Genomic DNA, 21,405 nt, shown 5'->3' with positions numbered 1-21,405 from the left:
CAGTAATAAATGCTTCAAAATGTATTTCATTCCGTTATAATGACACTGGATTCCCAGTCACATTAAACACATTTTGTTTGTCTGGTACTTTTATTATATAGTGTTTTTTTTTTTTTTTAAATATTACCCAATAAAAGGTCACATTGTCTATCAAACCAAAAGAGCTCCAAAAAATCAATAAAATAAACAATGAAAACATTAATATTTTGGAGATTGCCGATCTGATGAGTCATTAGACAAATGACCCACACAGGAACCATCCATTAATTTTTGTTGAGCAGAGTTACATCAAGTGTTATCAATATTGATGTATCATCATCAATCAACATTAGTGTCCAAAACCTAACTGCAGTTTTCATCCAAACTCGGTTCATATTGATATTTTGGAATTGCAGCTAATCGCTTCACAACTGATGTCACGACTCCACCTTCAAAATAAAAATGTATCGACGCTCTAATAAATCATCTGATGCCTAGAAATCAGAACACTATGCTGATTTCCCTGAGCTAAACATTATTTGATCTACAATGGTCATGCGTGCTTATAATACTCTGATGGTTCAATACAGTTAATATGCTCTATACGGTACATATATCCAAATATAGTGAGAAAGGATAGACACACAACATAAACACATACAACACATCGTCGACTGGGACTCTGGCAAACACGCTGATTGATCTGTTGACCACACGATATTACACAGTGCATTAATATGCCCTGCTTTGCTGTCTGATTATGCCTTCATCTAATATTCAATTCTCAACACATTCTCAGTACATGGACTGTGGGTTGAGAACAATTCATGTTTTATAACTCTGTTTCAATTCATCAAGTCTCAGCCTTGCAGATCCTGTATACAACACTACATTATTCCCGTACATACACATCGACTTAATAAGGGAGCATCAATATCAATAGAAATTTGTGCTTACACATAATAACTGGGATTGACCGATTGAGTCTATTTCACATTAATACTTACTCTCTCTTCCTGATCAATTTTATTTTACGCAAGGGGTTCTCTGTGTCAACAATTAAAACTGAATACATTCATTTTCAGAAGCACCACCGATTGCCAATGAGTACAGCCATAAATTCATAATGTGGAATATAACTCGGGTATCATTGACCCATGCACAGTGTGTTTGGTAACCAACATTAGACAATGTTTATCCAGGAATAGACAGAAAACAGAATATCCAATTAAATGGCAGAGGTAAATTAGGTTGGTTCCTCAGATTTGGTCAGACTGGGCAATGGTTGCTGATAAACTGGAGAAAAGACGAAAAACACAAACTATTATTTAAAAATGACAACTTGAATGTAGAAGGCCTCTGGGGTTACACCAGTGCATGTTACAAACATGTGAGCATGGCACAACATATTCACACACTGATACACATTCATACACTGATGCACACTGGCACACATTCATTACCTGATTGTTATCCAATTTGACTATTATACAAACCAGCACTGCGGGCTGAAGAAGGGGAGTAAAAGCCGCAATGCAGTCTCTGATTTGACAGGAAGGATGTTGATTGAATCCGGCTGCCATTGAGAAACTTATGAGACAGGTACGCAGCCTGATTGGAAATAAAGACCGGTCTGATTGCACCAGAATTAGACACTGACTTAATCAGGAAGATGAGCGCAGAGGAAACAAGTGACAGTAAATGAGAGCAAATCATGCTGGATGAATAGGATACACAATACAGATACAATAGGTACATTTTTAAATTAACATTTGCATAAAGTTTAAAAATAGAAGTTCAGTCAGGTGTGGGTCTTCACCCATCGTAGGAAGATGCCAAGTTACTCAGCTGTTCGAACATCTAGGGGAAGTTCATTCCACCACCTCGGAGCCAGAACAGAAGAGAGTCTTCATGTATAGCTACCTCTTACCCTGAGAGATGGTGGGATACTATACTGTAGTTTTGATGTATATTATATCTGTTGGCCAGGTAAAATATTACAGCATCAGTAACGTCTTCCCAATGCTTACTTGTTTTCTCTTTGTGGTGATGTTCATGTGCACTCCTGCATGTGATACACACTTTGGGTTGCTTTCTTGGTGATTAAACAAAATCCCACTAAATTACTGAGCTGAATGAAATCCAATTAATTCAATTCAGTTACCGTCTTTAGTGTTTCAAGTACAGACACTTAAATAGTGTAAGTGAGGTGGTCTTGATTCAGTTGTGAAAGATGAGTGGTCTTGAGTGTAACCGTGAGACACTGGAAAGGACAGAAGTGCTCAAGGCAAATGACCTAAATCACTGATGAAATTGAGCATTTTTCAGACACTCATTCCAGTCAAACAAATTCAGCAGGCCTTGTGAACATCAGATTAATTTAAACTGTTGGTGCTCAGCATATTTATGCTCTTATTACTTTTATTAAGGTCATTAGAAACAGAAAGGTGTTCGCTGCTTGTTGGAAAGAAGAGGTAAAAGTCCCAGACAGAGTAAGTACAGAAGCAGATGGTGAAAGCCAGTCAACAGCCACGGGAGGCTGATTCAGTTTGTCTGGCCGATAGTGTGTTACTGAGTAAGGCAGAGTCACTGAGCTAATACATCCATAGGGTATTAGAGAGAGAGAGAGAGAGAGAGAGAGAGAGAGAGAGAGAGAGAGAGAGACAAAGGCAGATGGTAGGTCTAACCTTCGAAACTTGTCTTTCATCTTCTCCAGATCGTCTCGTGTTCGGCCCATCTCTGTCTGCATGTAGTGTTGACGGCTGTCAAACTCCGCCTCCATTGCCTCCATTTTGTGGGTGGTATGTGTGAGATGGCGACGCAGGTCTTCATTCTGCTGTTGTAAGATCCTGGAAACATACACAGGAAAAAATTGTAATCAATACCTCTAATATATTAGTGCTTGAGAAATGGCTTGTTCCGTAAGTAAACTACTTGACCAAGTACATCCTGTCCTATACATTACTTTGAATCCTGCATCCGGACTGCGTCCAAAACTTAATGCTTATGTGTGTCTGCAAAACTAATCTAATGGATATTTGTGAAGGCATGCACATATGTAAATAGAAAATGTGTGTGTGTGTGTGTGTGAGTGAGAGAGAGAGAGAGAGAGAGAGAGAGAGAGAGAGAGAGAGAGAGAGAGAGAGAGAGAGAGAGAGAGAACATGAGGGCATTATGTGCTGAGGGCAGTTGGTTATGTGGTGAGGAGACAAGGGCAACTGTCATGAGACACAATACATCTGCTATGTGCTACAGAACTGTCTCTGCAGTGCTCTTACTGGGGCTCTGGGGACATGCTGCTCTTTCACATTAAAACCATTTCCCAGAAACCCTCAGCTTTCTAATTAAACAAAAAGCATGTACAGATTGCTAAATAATTAAAAAATAAATTAATCACAAAAAAGTCTGATTTGTTCAAAGATCTTCTCCATATAAATAAATAAACAAATGTAGCAAAGGGCAAAATAAAGTCAGAAAGCTTGACAAAAAAAAAGCAGTAAAAATAATAGTAAATTGTATGTGAATGTTTGTGTAAGGAAAACCAAATAATAATGTAACACTCGCATGTGTACACTGAACACACACGTGTTAAACACATTCATGAAAGGGTTTCACGGACACACACACAAAAAAAAGGTCAATTATATGTGAATCAAGTTTAAAAAAAAAAAAAAAAGACAAAGAAAATAGTGGCATAAAAACAGAGAAGCCACCCAGCTCTACCCTGTACCCAGGTGATCATGTACACCGAGTATGAAATGAAAGTTGAAAGGTGTGTCAAACAGAACTGATTTCACAGCAAAGTTTCATTCTCTGGTCTTTAAGCATCCTTTCCCTTATCGGAGCTAAATCTTCCATCATCTGAGGCATTTGTTTACAGCTTATGGCTATGCGTGTTAAAGCTGAACCAAGATGAAGATTACATTAAGTTGGCTGATTGTAAATTTACACAGACTCAAGAGCATGAATGTTTTCTAAAAATGATGGGATTTTCATAGAGATCAAATTGCTTTTGTAAAGGCACCTAAGAACAATTTAGGAATAAATGCAGCCAACTTAATAAATGATTCCATATTATATTATTATAATGTTTTCTCTTCTGTGATAACCCATCTCACTTTCCTCTCTATATCCACTTAAGTGAAAAGTGCACTAGCCATTACTTCCAGTAACTGGGTCCTGGCATGCATAGGTTTGTGTTTGTGTGTGTGTGTGTGTGTGTGTGTGTGTGTGTGTGTGTGTGTGTGTGTGTGTGTGTGTGTGTGTGTGTGTGTGTGTGTGTGCGCCCTTGCTTCTAGAAGTCTCTTTATACATTATACCATTGCACACAATCCATTAATGTGCATTTTAATCTGAGGATTTGATATACCGTCTCCTTCCTGTCTGACCGAATGATCCTATTGTCATGTTAAGCCTTTCAGAACAGAAAGGTCATATTAACATCTAAGATAAAATCAGCATATGTGGACTTCAAAACAGCTAATGATCACATTTTACACTCTTCTACACATACACCACTCAAATGGTGAACTCATTTATTTTTTTTGAGTGGTGTTTGTATGGTGTATACACACACATGCACAAAAGATTGCATACCCTGAAAGAATTTGTTAAATATTTCCATTTATTTGGAAAGTATGATAAGATTTTTTCTTATTTAAGGATAGTGCTCACGTGAAGTAATAATCATCACATTTTAAAATCATCACCTTTTTAAAACCTAATGTTAACTGAAAGTTTACGTATCCTTGAATGTTTGGCCACATTATAAACGCACAGGTTGTCACACATAGGTTTAAATGGCTATTAAAAGGAAGTTTCCACACCTAGATCAAGAAAGATTTCACCCGCTACTGCCAGAAGAATTGTTCAGGACGCAAAGAAAAACCCACAAACAACTTCGAGAGAAATACAGGCTGCTCTGGGAAAAAGTGGTGGTGTTTTTGAGAAGCACAATAAGGAGAAGCATTTGACTGACTTGACCCTATTCTGCACATGTTTCTTTTCACAAGCTTCATAGGGGAAACATACTTTTGAACATCAACACAGCAAGCTTTTCAAAGCCGGACATTATAACTGGAGAGATATAATCTTGCATTTTTGCCAACGAGCTACAAGACAAAATTAGTAGTTGATTATCTGGTAAATATTCTAGCAGTCTGAAGATCGATTTATCGACAGTCAGATAAAATGGCCTTTTTCTGTGGCAGTAAGAATTCATCATTATAGAAAATGGACCAGACCCGTTAGTAAGTAGGAATTAAGTTCCTTGTTCGTATTAACGGTCTTCTGTGTTACAGAGTGTGGTACCTGATGTGGAAAGGAAGTGAAGGCTTTCCAATTAACCTGGAGAAAAGACAAGTTCCTAATCACCATCAGCTTTATTTATTCAAGAGGTTTTATGCTGTAGACTGCTTTAGCAATCAAATGTGCAGCAAGTTGTAATTCTCCATTAACTGTGAGCTCCGAAGTATGACTCTCCACATGAGTCCGTCCTCTTTAGTGAACAACTGAAAGCAGAGCATTAATAGGACCTGGACTCTCGGGATGGCTGGGCTTTGACCTTGACATTGACAAGGTACAAAAAAAGAAAGAAAGAAAAAAAAGAAAGTTGGTCAAGCCTTGCAAAACATTCACTGCTTTTCCCTAATGAGTGAGCATCTAGGCCAATCAATAAAGCTACCATTCTCACGTGGCTTCGGTTAAATATCACTTTCGGTCGACATTTTTTTGTTTACGTTCACTGAGGCATTTCACTCGAACAATGATTCTTAATGTCATGCTACTAATTTTCACCAGGATATGCTGTGCTTGAACAATTCCATTGAAATATTTAGTATAATACAAGGGCATAAGGAAGTACATTATAATGCAGTGAAACAATAAATACAAAAAACGTATATGCATCACTAAAAAGTGATTCCTATGGCTAATTCTGAATAATTGAAAATGGTCAAAACATGACTCCAGCAGCTTTGCACAGATGACAGAGCAGGAACTACTGGGTCGGCTCTCCTCAGTGGCTAACGAGACACCAGCGATCATGCTGAGCATTAATGTACTTAAAACAGCAAGACAGTGAAAGTCAAAGTAAAAGTTTTTTTGCGCTCTGATTGATCTCTGCACTGAGATGTTCAGTCACTCCCGTTGATTGACACCTGCCCTACACATTTCCCATGAGGTCTAGTATGTCTGTCAGTTCTTCATCTTGTTGCCCCAGACAGGGGTATGTCAGGTTTAAATTAAACAGTAAAACCCCTCAGCTAGAAATAAAGAACATGCTGTCCACACATAACATGAACATGGTTAGCATACTAAAAATATCTCTCATGAATTATGTAAGGTCCATGAAAAGCAACACAGTGATGCACACGCAACAGACTGCCATCCAATATGACGAGGGGAAAAAAAAACATGAGTGTTTAATTTATACAGCAAGAAAAAGAGCAAAAAAAAAAAACAACAACAGGCACTTACTTGACTTTGTCTGCATCTGAAACCGACTCCTGCAAAAATACATAAGCATTAGTTTAAATGCAATGAAAATAAGAGTACATATAATACATATAAGATCAGGCAAGTATGAATGTTTCTATCATTAAATTATCGATCTGGTCTGATTTATAAAAGTATTTTCACCTCCCTGGCAATTAAAAGCAGTGATTTCAACCTACAATTACAAGTACAATTAAGTATGAACAGCTTGCACATGACAACAAAATTGTTAATTAAGAACAAGCGCATGCAGAAATATGGAGAGTTAATTGGCATGGGAGGTTAATATCCTTGTTTTGTGAAGCTGTGAAATTTCTCTGGCAGCTGTTGTCTTCTGCAAATTAAAATCCCAAACATCCCACAGTTAACTTAATAAATAAAACTGTTAAAATATGAGTTCACTAAAAAAAATTTTTTTAAAAATTAAAAAAAAAAGAATGAAAGAAAAAAACGTAGAGAGCATCTGATAATTTGTACATTAGCATCCCATTTCTAAGGTGTATACCATCTAGTAAAACATACATTCAATAAGGATAGATACAAAATCATAACATGTACATCCATTCATTTGGTGTTGTAAATTTGCTAAATGTAAGTTCTCAATACGGTAACAACCTTGCAAAAGTAGGTTTTCATTAATAATCTCACCATTTCGCAGACTAATTGAGCTGTTACTAATACAGTTCAATCCAATAATGTGCAGATTTTGTTTAGAACAAATAATGAAAAAATCCAAACAGCAAATTATGACAATTGCATTAAACTGAGTTTAAGTATTATGATTTACTTTGAATTAGTACATAATTACTACATTCAACTGAATGTTCTCCACAATTTACTAAAAAGAAGAACGTCTCCTTCAAGGTTCTGTACACGTCGTCTTGGTGGTTTTAAGCCTCAATATATCTGGAATTTAACAAGGGAGCATGTGGTTATGTCAGACAACTCCACATAGCTATTCTAATCTGGTTCTCTGGTAAATAAAAAAAAAGTCTGTTTAAAATCAGTAAACCTTGTATACATTATCATCTCTTTGATTTGCCAGGTGCCTCTAAAGAACATGGCTGAGATTTGACAAAGACAGAGGGGTCTGGAGAATGAATTAACAAAAATTGGTACACATACCTTAATTTGTGTTAAAACCAAAAAAGCAGTTTCTGATACTGGAATGTTTGCACTTTCCATATGAACTGTAGACATTGGAGCCTTTGTCAGCCCTAATTTATTCACTGTGTCATTTGGCTGAGTCCTGAGCTCCAGCTGGGCTGACTGGGGTGATGACTGTTGTTGAACCCCCTGTCGAATTCTGCCATCCCACTCTGCATCACCGCTATGCATGGAATCGACGCCAACGTCCATCCGTCTATAATCAGAATCTTTGGATTTATGTTGTCCCATATGCCATTTCTCTGGTTCTTTTTCCAGTTTGTCCTTTGTCAAAGAAAAATGCCTGCCTGTCTTTTCTCTCATAGCTTCAGTGTCCTGTTGGCTGTCACATGCACCCAATGGTTGGTTCCTCTCATGCTCCTTTCCTCTATGCTTCTTGGGTTCATCTTGTTGACAAGGACTCAGCTGGGCCTGGATTCCTTTAAAGGTTTGCTTTTTATAACCCAGCAAGTTCAAGCTAGCAGGGCTCAAAACACTGTATGTAATCTCATCCAAAAACTGTGAGAACTTAAGCTTTTCCTCCAGGAACTGGATCTTCCATTCTGGCAGTACTGAACTTGGTGAAGCAGAGGATGTGTTGGCATCGAGTCCTAGGGAAGACACAGCTGGTTTCCTCTCCCGGTCCAAGGACATGCTCTTGGGCTTTCTCTTAGGGCTGTGGCTCCTTATCAGCATCTCAGCTGATTTGGACTTGCGTAGACTGTCCTTTGCATGTACGCCCAGGTATTGAGTCTGTTTGAGGATACCCTTGGTTGGAGGTGCCTGTGTTGAAAATACAGACGTAGAAAGATGCTGTTCCACTCTGGGAACAAAGATTTCTGCCTCTTCCTTAAAGACTAATGAGCGCTCTCCACATCTGTTGGAGTGGGCTGGGGAAATGCACTGGGCACTCTTCTGGGACCCTTTCCAGATAGGACGATCCTCTTCAACAGACTTCAGAAGAAGGTCCTCGCTACGGCTAATAAACCTGTTCATGCCCTTGCTCGGTTTGGGAGAAAGGGTCACTCCGACCGCACCATGGCTGAATATCCGTGGAGGAGGAAGGACAATGAGCTCTAAGCTAGAGAGACTAGAAACATCCAGTTCGCTATCTGACCACGATGATGAGAAAACATCTGGACCCTCAAGACTGTCCGGGTATTTTGGGTAAGGTCTAGTAAATTGTGTGCTCTGCAAAAGGGAAGAATAATCTTGGAGACAAATTACCTTGCTGGGGGCATGTTGTGCTGGAGCCAGAGAGTCACAGTTTGCTGTGGGGCTGCCAGTAAGGTCCTCTCGTAAAATGGGATGGTTCTGCCGGGTTTCACGGTGCTGCGGAGGTGCCTTGCGGTACGGCTTGCGGGCTGGGGCTGCACTCATCATTCTAGAAGCTCAGTCTCTGTCCACACACTGACGGTTTATCCTGCCAAAGCATATAAAAGGTTACACAAGACCACCAACCTAGAGTCCTGCTTCATTAAAAAAAAAGGCTGTTCAGTTCATCTGTTCTCTTTCTCCCCTAGCTCACTACTTCCATCTCCCCAAGCGACTGCCATCAAAAACAGTTTAAATCGATAGGCTTTGATGCATGCAGCCGCACTGGGCAGTAAGGAAAAACTGCCGGAAGCAGCCCATCAGAGATTGAAGAAGAGAGGGAGGGGCTTGCCATTTCAGATAACCATTAAACTGTTAATGTTTGTGTGGAGTATTTTACAAAAAAATTGACTGAACATGTGAGAATGTGTAATAAGTGTGTGTGCATGTTTGCAACAAAGCTTTACATGAGAGAGGAAAACAAGAAACGATTAGGATGAATGGGGAGAAGACGAAAGTGTATTTCCCTTTAAGATAGTGACTGATTACCAGCTAAAGTGTATTTCAAACAGATAAACCACTATTGGAGGTTTATTCTTATTGGGAGCAAAAGTTAGAATGGGGAAAATTGGCACTATGGATTCCTTGACTCATTGACATTGGGTTGACCCTTAAGCTTTTCTGACCCAGATGAATTAGAACACCCCTTTTATAGAAGCCAGACATACTTCACAAAAACAAGCCAGTGCATTTGAAAAGCAGTTAATGGATATTACAAAACACAATTAAATCTCACCCCTCTGTTTGATTAACAACTACATGAGGACACTTTGCTACCACCACAAGCCAACAAATCATGTGGAAGGACTGGACACCATTTCCCCCAATCACTTCTTATAGCCTGCCAAAAACAGTGTGGAAAACCATCACACCCACAGGTCTTTCCTCTGCTTACTGGGTCAGACCTTCCTGTTTGATGAGGTCATTCTTTAAAACAGCAACATTTTAAGGACAATGAGACCCATCTTTACTGATAAAACAGGAACAAAAAAGCTTGTGTGTCACAGATTTCCACCAATGTTAAATCAATGGCATTCACAGGACTGTTCTACTAAGGGAGGGGCTTCAGGTCATAGCGACACACATGCAAACAGACACACATTTATGCAGGGGACATACTACAGTGAAAATATAAGCGCTTGCTTTAAAAAAAGTGCCAGTTGTAACCCTTCGTATGAAAGTTCGGATATTACTTCAGACTGAGCCGCTGAAGAGCAGATGACACTCCCATGGTTTTGAACTAACATGAATTATCAGCTTTTACATTAGCTTGTGAGTGCCATTAAAGCTAAAGGGATAATACTAATAAATCTTCTAATGCATATAAATATTCAATAAAGGTTATCATTAACAATAAAACATTCTCTGTTAAATTTGTTAAGCTTGCACAACAAAAGCATTTTCTTTCAGGTTTGAGTCCAAACCGCTGGAACTACTAAAGGTATCAGTGGATTGCCGTTTGTGAGAATAGTTCACAAGTAGATATAGTTATCGTAATCTACACTATAATAGAGTGTGATTAACATTTTCACTTAGTAATCTCACACTACAACAAACGGAGATTAGTTTCTTTATTACAGACTGTAATAAGCACCACCAAAAAACAACATTCTTCGAACCAGATTTTGGACTGTTGTTTTTTTATTGTTTAATCAGCCTGTAAATAAACTCAACTTGCAGCATCACTGATGTTTTTTACAAACACATGCTTTACCTATGCAGGTTTTTCTAATAATTTGGTGCTACCACATCCAAATGACAGGAAATCTAAATTGCACACAAGAACACAGACAAAGATGGTTAAATCCATTCACCCAAATAATCTAGGTACAGTTTGCTTATGACTCACAGGCAGTCAATGACTCAGAAAAATCAGCCTCTATCACAGGAGATATAAGACAAAAGAGCTTGGGAGAACAATGCAGATTTGTCTTTCTTAAGATAGTAATTGAGAGATGAGGATTTCATGTGCCTTTACGTCTTGTTACGCACGCTAGTTGTGTACGTTTGAGGAAAGCCTTGAACATTTTTCATCAATGGACCAACAGAAGTTCCATCAGTAACAGAAAAGTGGGCTTGGTTTATAATGTGGCCTTTACACTTACAGGCCCACGCGAGAGCTGCAGTCATTCTTAATCGAGGCCCTTCATTATAATTCAGTGCACTCCATAATAAGAGTTGTCATTCATTTCTAGGAACTCTGACATTTGAATTACAGTTAGAAGTGAATTCATTGCTTAATTACAATTATTTTGTCGCTTACTTGCATTGTTGAATTTCACATGGGTTAATTGTCATTCTTCGAGGAAATGAATAAAAAAAAATAGACTAACATGTCTATTGTAGTTCATAACAGTAATCACAAACCAAACAGTAAACAGTAAAACTCTACATGATGGATCAGCATAAGAGATGAAATTACATGGAAAAATAAAAACAATTGCTAACAAAAATGCTAAGCAATTAAAAAAAAACTAAAAGAAATTAGACCATTATTTATAATTAAACTAAGTACTGTATTTTATAAATACCTTCTTCCTTCCTCTAGTAGGTGCTGCAGAGTGATATCTGTGCAATATCCTCTGTAGTAACTACACTGTAATTTAATAGTGTTAGTGTTTTTACTGTAGATCTGCTACACCAGCAGTAAGAGGATGGTCCACTAACAAAACAGTGATAACTCCATAGATGTCCACCAATGTAGCTAATCACTGACGATACGATAATACTAAGAAAATCTATAGTTGAAGCTGTAGCAGTTGCAACAATAAGAGAAAAAAACTAGAACATGTCAATGCAGTCGTTTTGTTTGAGTTAGCAATGCGTCTTGTCACCAGAGTGTGTGTCACGATGTGTCTTTTCACCAGAGTGACCTATTCTCTGGTAAATGTAGTATATCTGCTGTAAGGATTTTCTCTTTTTAATCAAACTGGAATTAAAGGATCCAAATATGTTTTATTATGTTTGATGCAGTGAATGTCTTTTGGTGTCATTAAAAATAAAGAAAAGGTGATTAAACTTTTATTAAAGCATGTGCATGCTTGTATTTACTGGTTAATTCTCACAAACACCAATGTTGCCAAACTGGTACTGTGTGTACTTCCTTGCAGTGACCAGCTAGCATTTGCAGTCAGAGCCCATTTCTCTTCTCTAAGGAGCATCCTTTTAGAAACCGGAGGCCCGGAAACAGCCACTGCAGGCTTGAGTCAGCTTCACTAAATGTCATGTCTGTGACAGTGAATGAGCAGACAGTAGGAGCCTACAGGGACTGTGTGGAAGATGGTGTTAATATGTTCCTGCTGTCTCAAAGCTTTGAGGAAAAATTGCAAAATGGGCAAAAAAAAAAATGTTATGCTGAGCTATAAATATTAGTTTAGAGCTAAACTAATGGCCTTAATATTAAACAAGTACAGATGCACAAACACTAAAGACCTGCTGTACACTTATATATATTCTGAAGAGCAAAACATCAGATGCTGCAAGTACAACACATTAAACTGCAAATTTATGAGTCACATGTCAGTACAGTTCAAATCGCCTCATTTGATGTAAATATCCCTCTTGATGGGCAGATAATTTCACGCTCATCACAGAGCTGCAGCATCTTTTTCATGTCGTGCGCATCAACCTGTCTTTACTAAAGCAACTAGGGAGTTCAGAACACAGATGGATTCAACCAGTTGAGGCTATTTCTAGAGGCTGCCAAAGGACCACAAAAAAAAAACTATTACCAGACTCTCCTAACTAATTAATGTTACATACCCAAAAAGTGAGGTGGTGGTGTCTGAGATTCAGTTGTTGTCAGGCCCAGGACATTCTGAAACATAAAAACACGAAACATGTAAACCTGCTCATAGATCCATTTCAAATGCAATGAGAAAATGTCATGGAAACATTTTAACTGCTAACCAGCAAATTAGTCCTTCCATCAACACAGTAAATGGCCAGTATTACAACCAGCAAAGGCTTAATTCATATACACCTTCATATATTGTATAAATCATCATTCATAGTATTAATCCTCCATTAAAAAACTGGTAAAAATAAAAAAGTGGATTATAAAATCTTTGAAATTGTGTCTACTTGTTTATAAAAATAAAGAAATGTCTTTCTGTTGAAGAACCTCTGCCACAAGATTTGCTGTGCATTCTGAGATATAATCTCTAGAGCAGATCTGAGAAAACTACGGCCCACGGGCCACATCCAGCCCTTTGCACGTCCCTGTCTGGCCCGCGTGAGGCCAATGATAAATTATAGGGATGCACCGAACATTCGGCCACCGAAAATCTTCTGCCGAAATACCTAAATCACAGAAACAACACGGCCGAGACGCAATTGTAATGATGCAATTAAAAAGCGCAGCCAGCACAAGGTTATCTGGATAAGAGCCAACATGTCTGTGGTGAGGACTTATTTCAATATCTCGGAGAAAGACCCACGGATAGCGATTTGCAAAACATGCAATGCTGAAATTTCAAGAGGGGGTGTATCTGCAAAGAGTTTCTCCACGTCGGGTTTAATTTCTCACCTGAAATCCAAACATCCCGATTACCATTCTAAATATGAGAAGAATGTGGAGCAGAAAAGAAAAGTCAATCCGAGCACGCCCACTCTGTCTGTAGCGAACTGCAGTGTGGATAATGCACCAAGTGCTGTTCAGATGGACCTGCTCATTGACCTGCAGTCTGACACACTTCTGGCAGAGCACTTCAGGTCAGTCTCACTGCTGGACTTTTGCTCCACCCTCAAAAAAGAGAACTTTCCACAACTGAGGAGGCATGCTCAGAGGATTCTAGTCCTCTTTGGACCTACCTACAGTAAGTATGTGAACAGACATTCTCAGTGATGAAGTTCAACAAATCCAAACACAGATCCTCTATCACTATTGACCACCTCTCAGCTGTCCTTGGCATAGCCACCTCAGACAATCAGCCAGATGTCAATGCCCTTGTTCAAGCCCAGAACAGACTGGATTATTCTCACTGAAGAGGTAAAATGAGGTGGAAAACATTACAAGTTATTGTTTGTTGTATTGCTGTATTTCTATAAACTCGTTAAGTTGTTTGTTGCTTTTCATTGTTTGTGTAGATTAACAAGTTAAAAATAAATTGCACTGATTCAATAATTGTTTTTGTTTTCCTATTTGACCTATACACCACAATTTCACATTGCCTAATATAAATATTTACAGAATAGTTTTATTCTTCCGATTATCAGTACCAGCTATTCAAAATATAGAATTTAGTTAGTGCATTTTACAATGGAAGAAAGTTGAGCAGAATTAAGATCAAGTTATCGTTGGTGTGGCCCTCTGACACAATTCAGGTTTCTCATGTGGCCCCTTGTAAAAATTAATTGCCCACCCCTGCTCTAGAGACTATCTGTGTATGAAAACCCAAGGAGATCAGGAAGTTTCTTAAAAACACTCATACCAGCCCATGCGGCTGCAAACACACACGTCATGGTCAAAATCATTAAGATCATCCATTGAAAGCATGCTGAGGATAGCGGAAACATTAAATAAAGCTCCTGACTGATTTTATGCATTGTGCTGCTTATCCATGCTGACTAGATAACTACATAAAGTGCTCTGTAAGTGTATGACAAATAGGCAATGATAGAATTTTTACCAATATGTCACATCTAACTGGGATTATTTCTACTGCCAATGCTATTGAACAGAAGTCAAATATGGCAGAAGCATCCCAGACATGTGTGTGTACAGACAAATTTGGACGAAACTAAAATCCCAGAAAGACCCAGATATTTTGAGGACAAAGTTTTTTGAAAATGCCACTCATAAGATCTCTGCCAGTTCATTGCCAGTATTAACACTATTTTACACTATACTGTATTTACAGGATTTATTTTGTCATTATAAGTGAATGTGTTTGTGAGGAGAACGGATGGAAAACTTGTTGAGAGAAGAGGAAGAAAAAACAAAATATTATTGAAAATGGTGAGGTGACCACTTTATCATATACCGTGAATAGCCATGAAATCCTAAACAGCTCTATTCATTCTATTAGCAGGCGAAAGATCATGCAAAAATATCACCACTACTTCATAATTCTGCCTTCTGCCTTTCTAGTGGACATTGTTTTAACACACACACCTACATCACGGTTGTTCTTAATATAAATCATGATAATAAATGTGCTAAACAACAACTTTAGAGAAATAGCATAACATACATCACAGACATAGCAATCTGCGAAAATTCCTCCAGATTTAAAGCTAATGAGCTTATGATAAAATATAAGCAGCTTACAAATCTGCAGCAAACATTTTATCAGCCCATCCCAGACACATTTATAGAGCATTGACCCCCTGGTGATTTGACAGCATACAGCATGTAAAGCTTTCCTTTGTGTAATGTTTAAGGCCTTCTGCAATATACACTTCTGCAGCAGGATGTGACAGAATAACAAATGTGAAGGCCAGTGGTTGTGTGTGACAGTCAGCTGGTGGTGCCCTGGAAGTGAGACGCAAACAGCACCAATGCTGACATCTTCCCATCCTAACACACAGGTAAACAATGAGGGACAGACTCGGAATTCATTCAGAACGGTTGCTAGCGCATGTACTGTACGCGAATGAACGACTGTAGACTGTACAGTATCTAGAACACACCAGTAGAGCGATGGAAGAAGGGACGCGTGCAATTAGACAGAAAAAAAGGACTGAGTTAAATTAATGAAATGAAGACTTGATAGTTAATAATTAACAAGCACCTGAGCAGGGACAGGTTAGAGCTCACCTAGCCCACGTTGAATAATTTAACAAGACACATGAGACCATGGTTCATATATCCACACATCTGGTAGGGAAAAAAAAAAGACTCATTATACTTGTAGCCAATTGGCAGAGTCAGGTACTGTAGCTTCAAGTTCCTTAATCCTCACCCAGCTGAACCCAGATAAGACAGGAATGAGAGCCGAATGAAATGAATATAAGCGTGTTGGCTTCATACAAAGACAAAGAATTCTGATTTCACTGTGAAAATGACAAGGCCAAGAAAATAAAGGCTATTCAACAGAGTATAAGTACTAAGTATTATATAAAGTGTGAGCATTATGACATGTAAAACAAAGTGAATGATACAAAAATGATAACACACAGCCAGAGTAAAGACAAAGCGAGATCGGACTGTCCGATATGAAAAATAGGTAATGTTCTAAACATGTTCTTTACAAGTCCCGGAATGCATTAAAGAAATTCTACAGCAGAACATGACTAAAATACTACAGTTAAACCATGAGATTTGAGGCTGCTGAGCGGTCTAAAATGCCTCAATAACATCACACAGTCGTCAGATAGAACCTTAGAAATACAAAATAGGGGTCCAGAAGAGCATTAAAACGCAACAGTGAATGTGTTACATACAAAATAGGGGTCCAGAAGAGCATTAAAACGCAACAGTGAATGTGTTGTTTCTCACCTCAAGCGCCAGTCATTGCAGTGAACGTGTCCCTCCGGTAACCAGGGAAACTCAATCCTTCTCGCTCTCCTCTTCCTCCAACTTGCCCTTCTCCTCCTGGCATGTGAACTCCCAGGCTATTGATGACCTGAAACAAAAGACAGGTTGGTGAAAATAAACATGGCACCAAAGTCACATGCTGCCAGTCTCTAAAGCCTTGTGGGACCATGTGTATGACCTCGTGCATCTGTCTTCCGGGCTGCTAAAGTGGTTGTGATTGTGGTTAAAGAGTATAACATTTAGGAGAGCTTGATTACTGGATGTGATGAAAAGGGTTGCGATGTTCCTACTGCACTCAGATCAGTGAAAAAAATGACTGGCCTCCTGGGGTTTGGGAGGGGTTGCTGAAAATGGCTCATCTCATCTCCACCCACTTATTTGGCATATAAATATTGCATAAATAGATTACATATTATAGAGCAAATCAGGATTTATTAATATAACTGTTCTGTGAACATAGCAGATCAAATTTGAAGGGGGAAAAAAAGATTGATTTAATAAATTGGGAGATCAAATGTATGATTTCAGTGAGCAGTATATTTGTGGAGGAAAGCACTGATATGTTAAATGTTCTCATTGTTTAAGGAATCATGGAAAAACAAGCCATGAAATCACGTGTCTAACTAATGATAAAGAGATTTCTGGATAGCCAGGATTCCTCTAAGCCAGGGTACTGATTTAAGATCTAAACATTTCCTCCCAACAGTTGTCTACTGTAGATTGCCGAATGAATTTGAACTGTCATGCAGTAGTTTCTTATTTACACCTTTAAAAGTTTAACACCATTAATAATCTTTAGAGCTGTACTTTTCCTGTGTGGTGACAAGAAATGGCAGGATACCTGGTTCTCAGTTCGGTTATACTGCGTGACTGTACACCGCACATCTGTGGACATATTCGATGTACACGACACCTTAAATCACCACTTTATTATTATTAAACTGGTTTCAGAAAATACAAGTCAGTGTGTTAGTACTTACTGCAAGTCAAAATTTGTCCATTCATCTTTTAAAAACCAATTTTTTTTCTTGTTGTTGTTGTTTTTTTTTTTTTTTTAAATGGAAGCCATGCTGTCATCATTTAGTTTGCAGCAAATTACTCATTGAAGAAAATCCTTTTCATGGGGTTTAAGTGTGTGTGTTGCTATTCAATGCTTGGATGTTTGTGCTGAATAAATACAGTACAATCCAAGTTCCAGTATGCACTGCACCTCACGCTGTAAACACTGACTCAGTTCAGTGAAGCACACATCTGATGGTTCTGTGCCCACAGCTGGAGAAAAGTGCTATGGATGTGATTATTAATTCTGGTGAATTTATCAGAAATGGATCAGAGTGCTTTTAAAAGCACAACCTGGTACTTTTTAAAGTTTAGTCCGCCATTTAGTGAGGTCTGCGGTAAAGTAAGGACTTTCCCTGCGAGTTTGACAACGACCCCACAAAATAGTGTCCTATTAAAAAATTAAAAAATAAATAAAATCTGCAGCCTAAAACATCAAAAAAGTCCCTTCAGTTTATTGAAGAGAAGAGTTACCAAATCATGGCCACTAACCGACAGTCTCTGCCTACGCAATCAGCATTACAAGATTCATGGTACAGAGGTGGATAATCCGTAGCCGTTTGAAAGGATAGTGTCAAGAACGGTCAATTTTATGTATAATTTCTACTCCAAGTGGTCATCATTATTAGTCATTTATTGATGGCTGATAGCTGAGGTACTGTAGTGCAGCTACGCAGGTTCTGCTCCTCTGTTCACAGTCAAATGAATGCTATAAGCACCTCATGTGTGGTGACCTGATCAAATCTCTTACATGTTAAACTTTTAACATATCTATCTATATATATTCATAGCTATATAAAGCTACGGATGTTAACTGAAATGACAGCACATTTTTCTGTGACAAGCTTTCACAGGTCAATGTTCTTCAGACCACATTTTGCAAGATACAAGTCTAATATCAAATGCACATTAACATCTAGTGCTGGTTAATATTATGAACTGCAGTTATGCTAATTTCTCTCCACTTACTTTCTCTGTTTCTACCTATTTCGAGGCATCTAGAGATGCATCTAGAGCAGGGGTGTCAAACTCTGGCCCGCGAGATCAGATCAAATGTGCATTACAGCTGGCTAGCCGCATGCTCCGCTAATACTACAAACAGACTATGTTCATGAAAGCAAAATCAAAAAGTGAAGCTGCTGTAAAGGCTGTAAAGCGTTATTGTGGCAGCAGAGATTGCAAAATCTGCCCAGTCCTTTAATGAGGGAGAGTTTGTCAAAAAGTGTATGGTCAAAGTTTGCGAAATGAACACCACTGATGTGTCTTTTATTTCAAATTTAATTTATGTGTTTGTAATATCAAGCTCTGGTTGTTCCAAATCCTGCATTTAAGAAAAACTAAAGTTTGTTTCTATATGAAAAAGGTTGAACATTACATATCAGTTGCAGTTCATTTTTCAATAAATATTCAGTTTGGCACGTGACTTTATCGCAGTTTTATATTTTGGCCCACTGTGAATTTGAGTTGTGAAGGGCTCAATGAGACACCTGAACTAACGCAAGATAATGCTTTTCTGTACATTTTTGTTTACTGGTTCCACACAACATACGTCTTCCAATTTCAAAGCTTGATTTGTTTCACTCCAGACTCAAACATTCAAAATAACGATACAAGAAATATCTGCTGACTCACATCTCACAACCCTTTTCAACTGAATTTGATATGTTTTTTTTACCGTGTTAATAAAAACTTGTTGGCTACTTGAAAGATTTGCTAAAAAAATCATTTGACACGTAACTCATCAGGTTGTACCAAACTTTTGGCCAAAGAATAACAAGACAAAGTTTTCTGATAAAGCAGGCAGACAAACAGACATATAAGCAAAATGCCATTTATCATCTACCAGAAGTGCAAATAGAAAAAGGTGCAAAGGAACAATTGAAGCCAGTGCATCAAACTTCCACTGTTTCTCACATTCCTCCAAAACCAAGGACTACAAAAAGAAATATTATTCACCTGAAAATACAAGTTAGTTTGTGAGGACATCATCATAGTGCACTGTTTAATGTTTCTGTATTTGAGTACTGAGAAACATTTCTAATTAAAGTTCCATAAATTTGACACCAACCATTTTCCTGAATTTTATTTTGCTGATTCGTTGTTGCAGATCTACTGTGACAGTTTGTATTGAACATTATGCACCGAACCATACAGTAAATTGCCAGTGTTGTGTATCACTAGTAGTGTAAAATATTATAAAGGGGACTTCAGACTCCAAAGGCTACTTCAGACTCTCACTGAACATTTGGACCAATTCTACCATCAAAGTTATTCCAATTGCTGTGAATAAATTCAGACAGGTCCACTCACCCGGCCTCGGATATCTACACGCATCAGATTTTACCAGCAGACTTGTTCAGGCTTAATATCAGAAGAGAAATGGCTCCTCAGTAATTTCATAGATATGGACTATCCTGCTCCAAGTTTAAGAGTGACAGATATGAAAACTGTTCAGTCATAAACCTGTAAAGTACAAATGCCTGCAGCCAAGATTCTACATTTCACGATCATGCCTTAAAGAAATATTTGAGGAGGAAAAACCGTTAGGGCCTTCACTTCTTTCCAAACTAACTGGTCAAAATATCATTAATGAATAGCTTGAAGAAATATCAATTTGAAGAACGAGTCAAGAAACAGTACTGTTTCAAACGTTTGATGTGCATCTTAAATGGCGCAATGCCTTTAGCATGAATAAGCATTTCCAGGATGGGTTTCAATTTTATAGGGAAGTGAGTGAAGCAAATGCCTTCTCAGCAGCTAATAGAACTGACATTCATGGGTATGTTTAAAATATAAATAAATAAATTATATATAATATATTTATTACAAACAAACATTTTATATATATACATACACACACACACACACACACACAGGCTGATTTTATTACAGATTTTGCCAAGAGTCTTCTGCATACATGTTCATACAACCTAACCACCAATGCTACCCTACTTTGGTAAATTATGTTAGAACCTACAATATTATATGGCAAAAAATTCTAGCATCATTTAACACAAAGTTCAAATGTGGTTCATTACAGTAAATTATTCCCTACATGGTAACTACGACCTGCTCTCTCGTCACAGTGGCAGTTTCTTCCAAAAAGCCTCAGTGTAAAGCTGTGTATAATCCCATTATCCCTGCAGTTCCTCACACACCAGCAAACAGCACACAGTCACACGGGAGGCGGATAAACGGCACACAAACATTCACACACTTGGTGCAGATGTAGGAGGAGTTACAGAAATATCCAGACGCTGATGGTACGACTGAAGCTAGTGCATGGGTAAGGAATGGATAGAGAAAGGGAGAGAGGGAACAAGTGAAGAAACTAGCTTGAGACAGAGAACTGTGAGAAGTGGCTGATTCCTATCCTGTGAAGTGTGAATTTGAAGTCATCACAATCCGTTTGAAGAAGACCTCTAGAGCAGAAATATAGGGGCCAAAGCACAAGATACAAACCGCTCAAGTCTCAGAAGCCCAGACTGGAATTCGCCCATATACAGCAAAGAGCCACATAAGTTGCTCACTAATTTCTGCACTGCTCACTAATTTCACTCACATTTCAGAAGTTAGACACAGCATTTTTTATTCATTTTGGCATCTCAAAGCAGCCTTACAGAAGAATGGAAACAGAAGAGAGAGAGAGAAAAAAGAAATAAATATATAAGAAGAAGAAGAAGAAGAAGAAGAAAAATAAATAAATGAATACATACAATTAAACTTTAATATTAATTTAAAAAAAGATTAACTTAATTTAAAATACTATATCTATCCCTGTCCCTAATGAGCAAGTAGGAGGCGACGGCGACAAGGAAAAACTCCCTGAGATGATATGAAGAAGAAACCTTGAGAGGAATCAGACTCAGAAG

General features: G+C 38.2%; 1 protein-coding gene across 2 annotated transcripts in view; it reads right to left on the bottom strand.

Annotated features, from left to right (window-relative positions):
* tjap1 (tight junction associated protein 1 (peripheral)) overlaps positions 1-21,405 on the bottom strand; it is a 54,345-nt gene that overhangs the window by 16,599 nt on the left and 16,341 nt on the right. The window contains exons 2-6 of one of the 2 annotated variants that reach the window (XM_027150281.2): positions 16,436-16,562; positions 12,757-12,811; positions 8,848-9,043; positions 6,457-6,485; positions 2,667-2,828 (exon numbers count right to left, since the gene is read on the bottom strand). In XM_027150281.2, coding sequence (XP_027006082.1) covers positions 2,667-2,828; positions 6,457-6,485; positions 8,848-9,003 — 347 coding nt within the window. In that variant the 5' untranslated portion in view covers positions 9,004-9,043; positions 12,757-12,811; positions 16,436-16,562. The remainder of the gene's footprint in view (positions 1-2,666; positions 2,829-6,456; positions 6,486-8,847; positions 9,044-12,756; positions 12,812-16,435; positions 16,563-21,405) is intronic. The other variant, XM_027150282.2, reaches the window with a different exon arrangement.

This window comes from Tachysurus fulvidraco, chromosome 4 (genome assembly GCF_022655615.1).
Source record: "Tachysurus fulvidraco isolate hzauxx_2018 chromosome 4, HZAU_PFXX_2.0, whole genome shotgun sequence".
NCBI lineage: Eukaryota > Metazoa > Chordata > Actinopteri > Siluriformes > Bagridae > Tachysurus > Tachysurus fulvidraco.
Note: the sequence above shows the minus strand (reverse complement) of the source record. Positions and strands in the feature narration are given on the sequence as shown.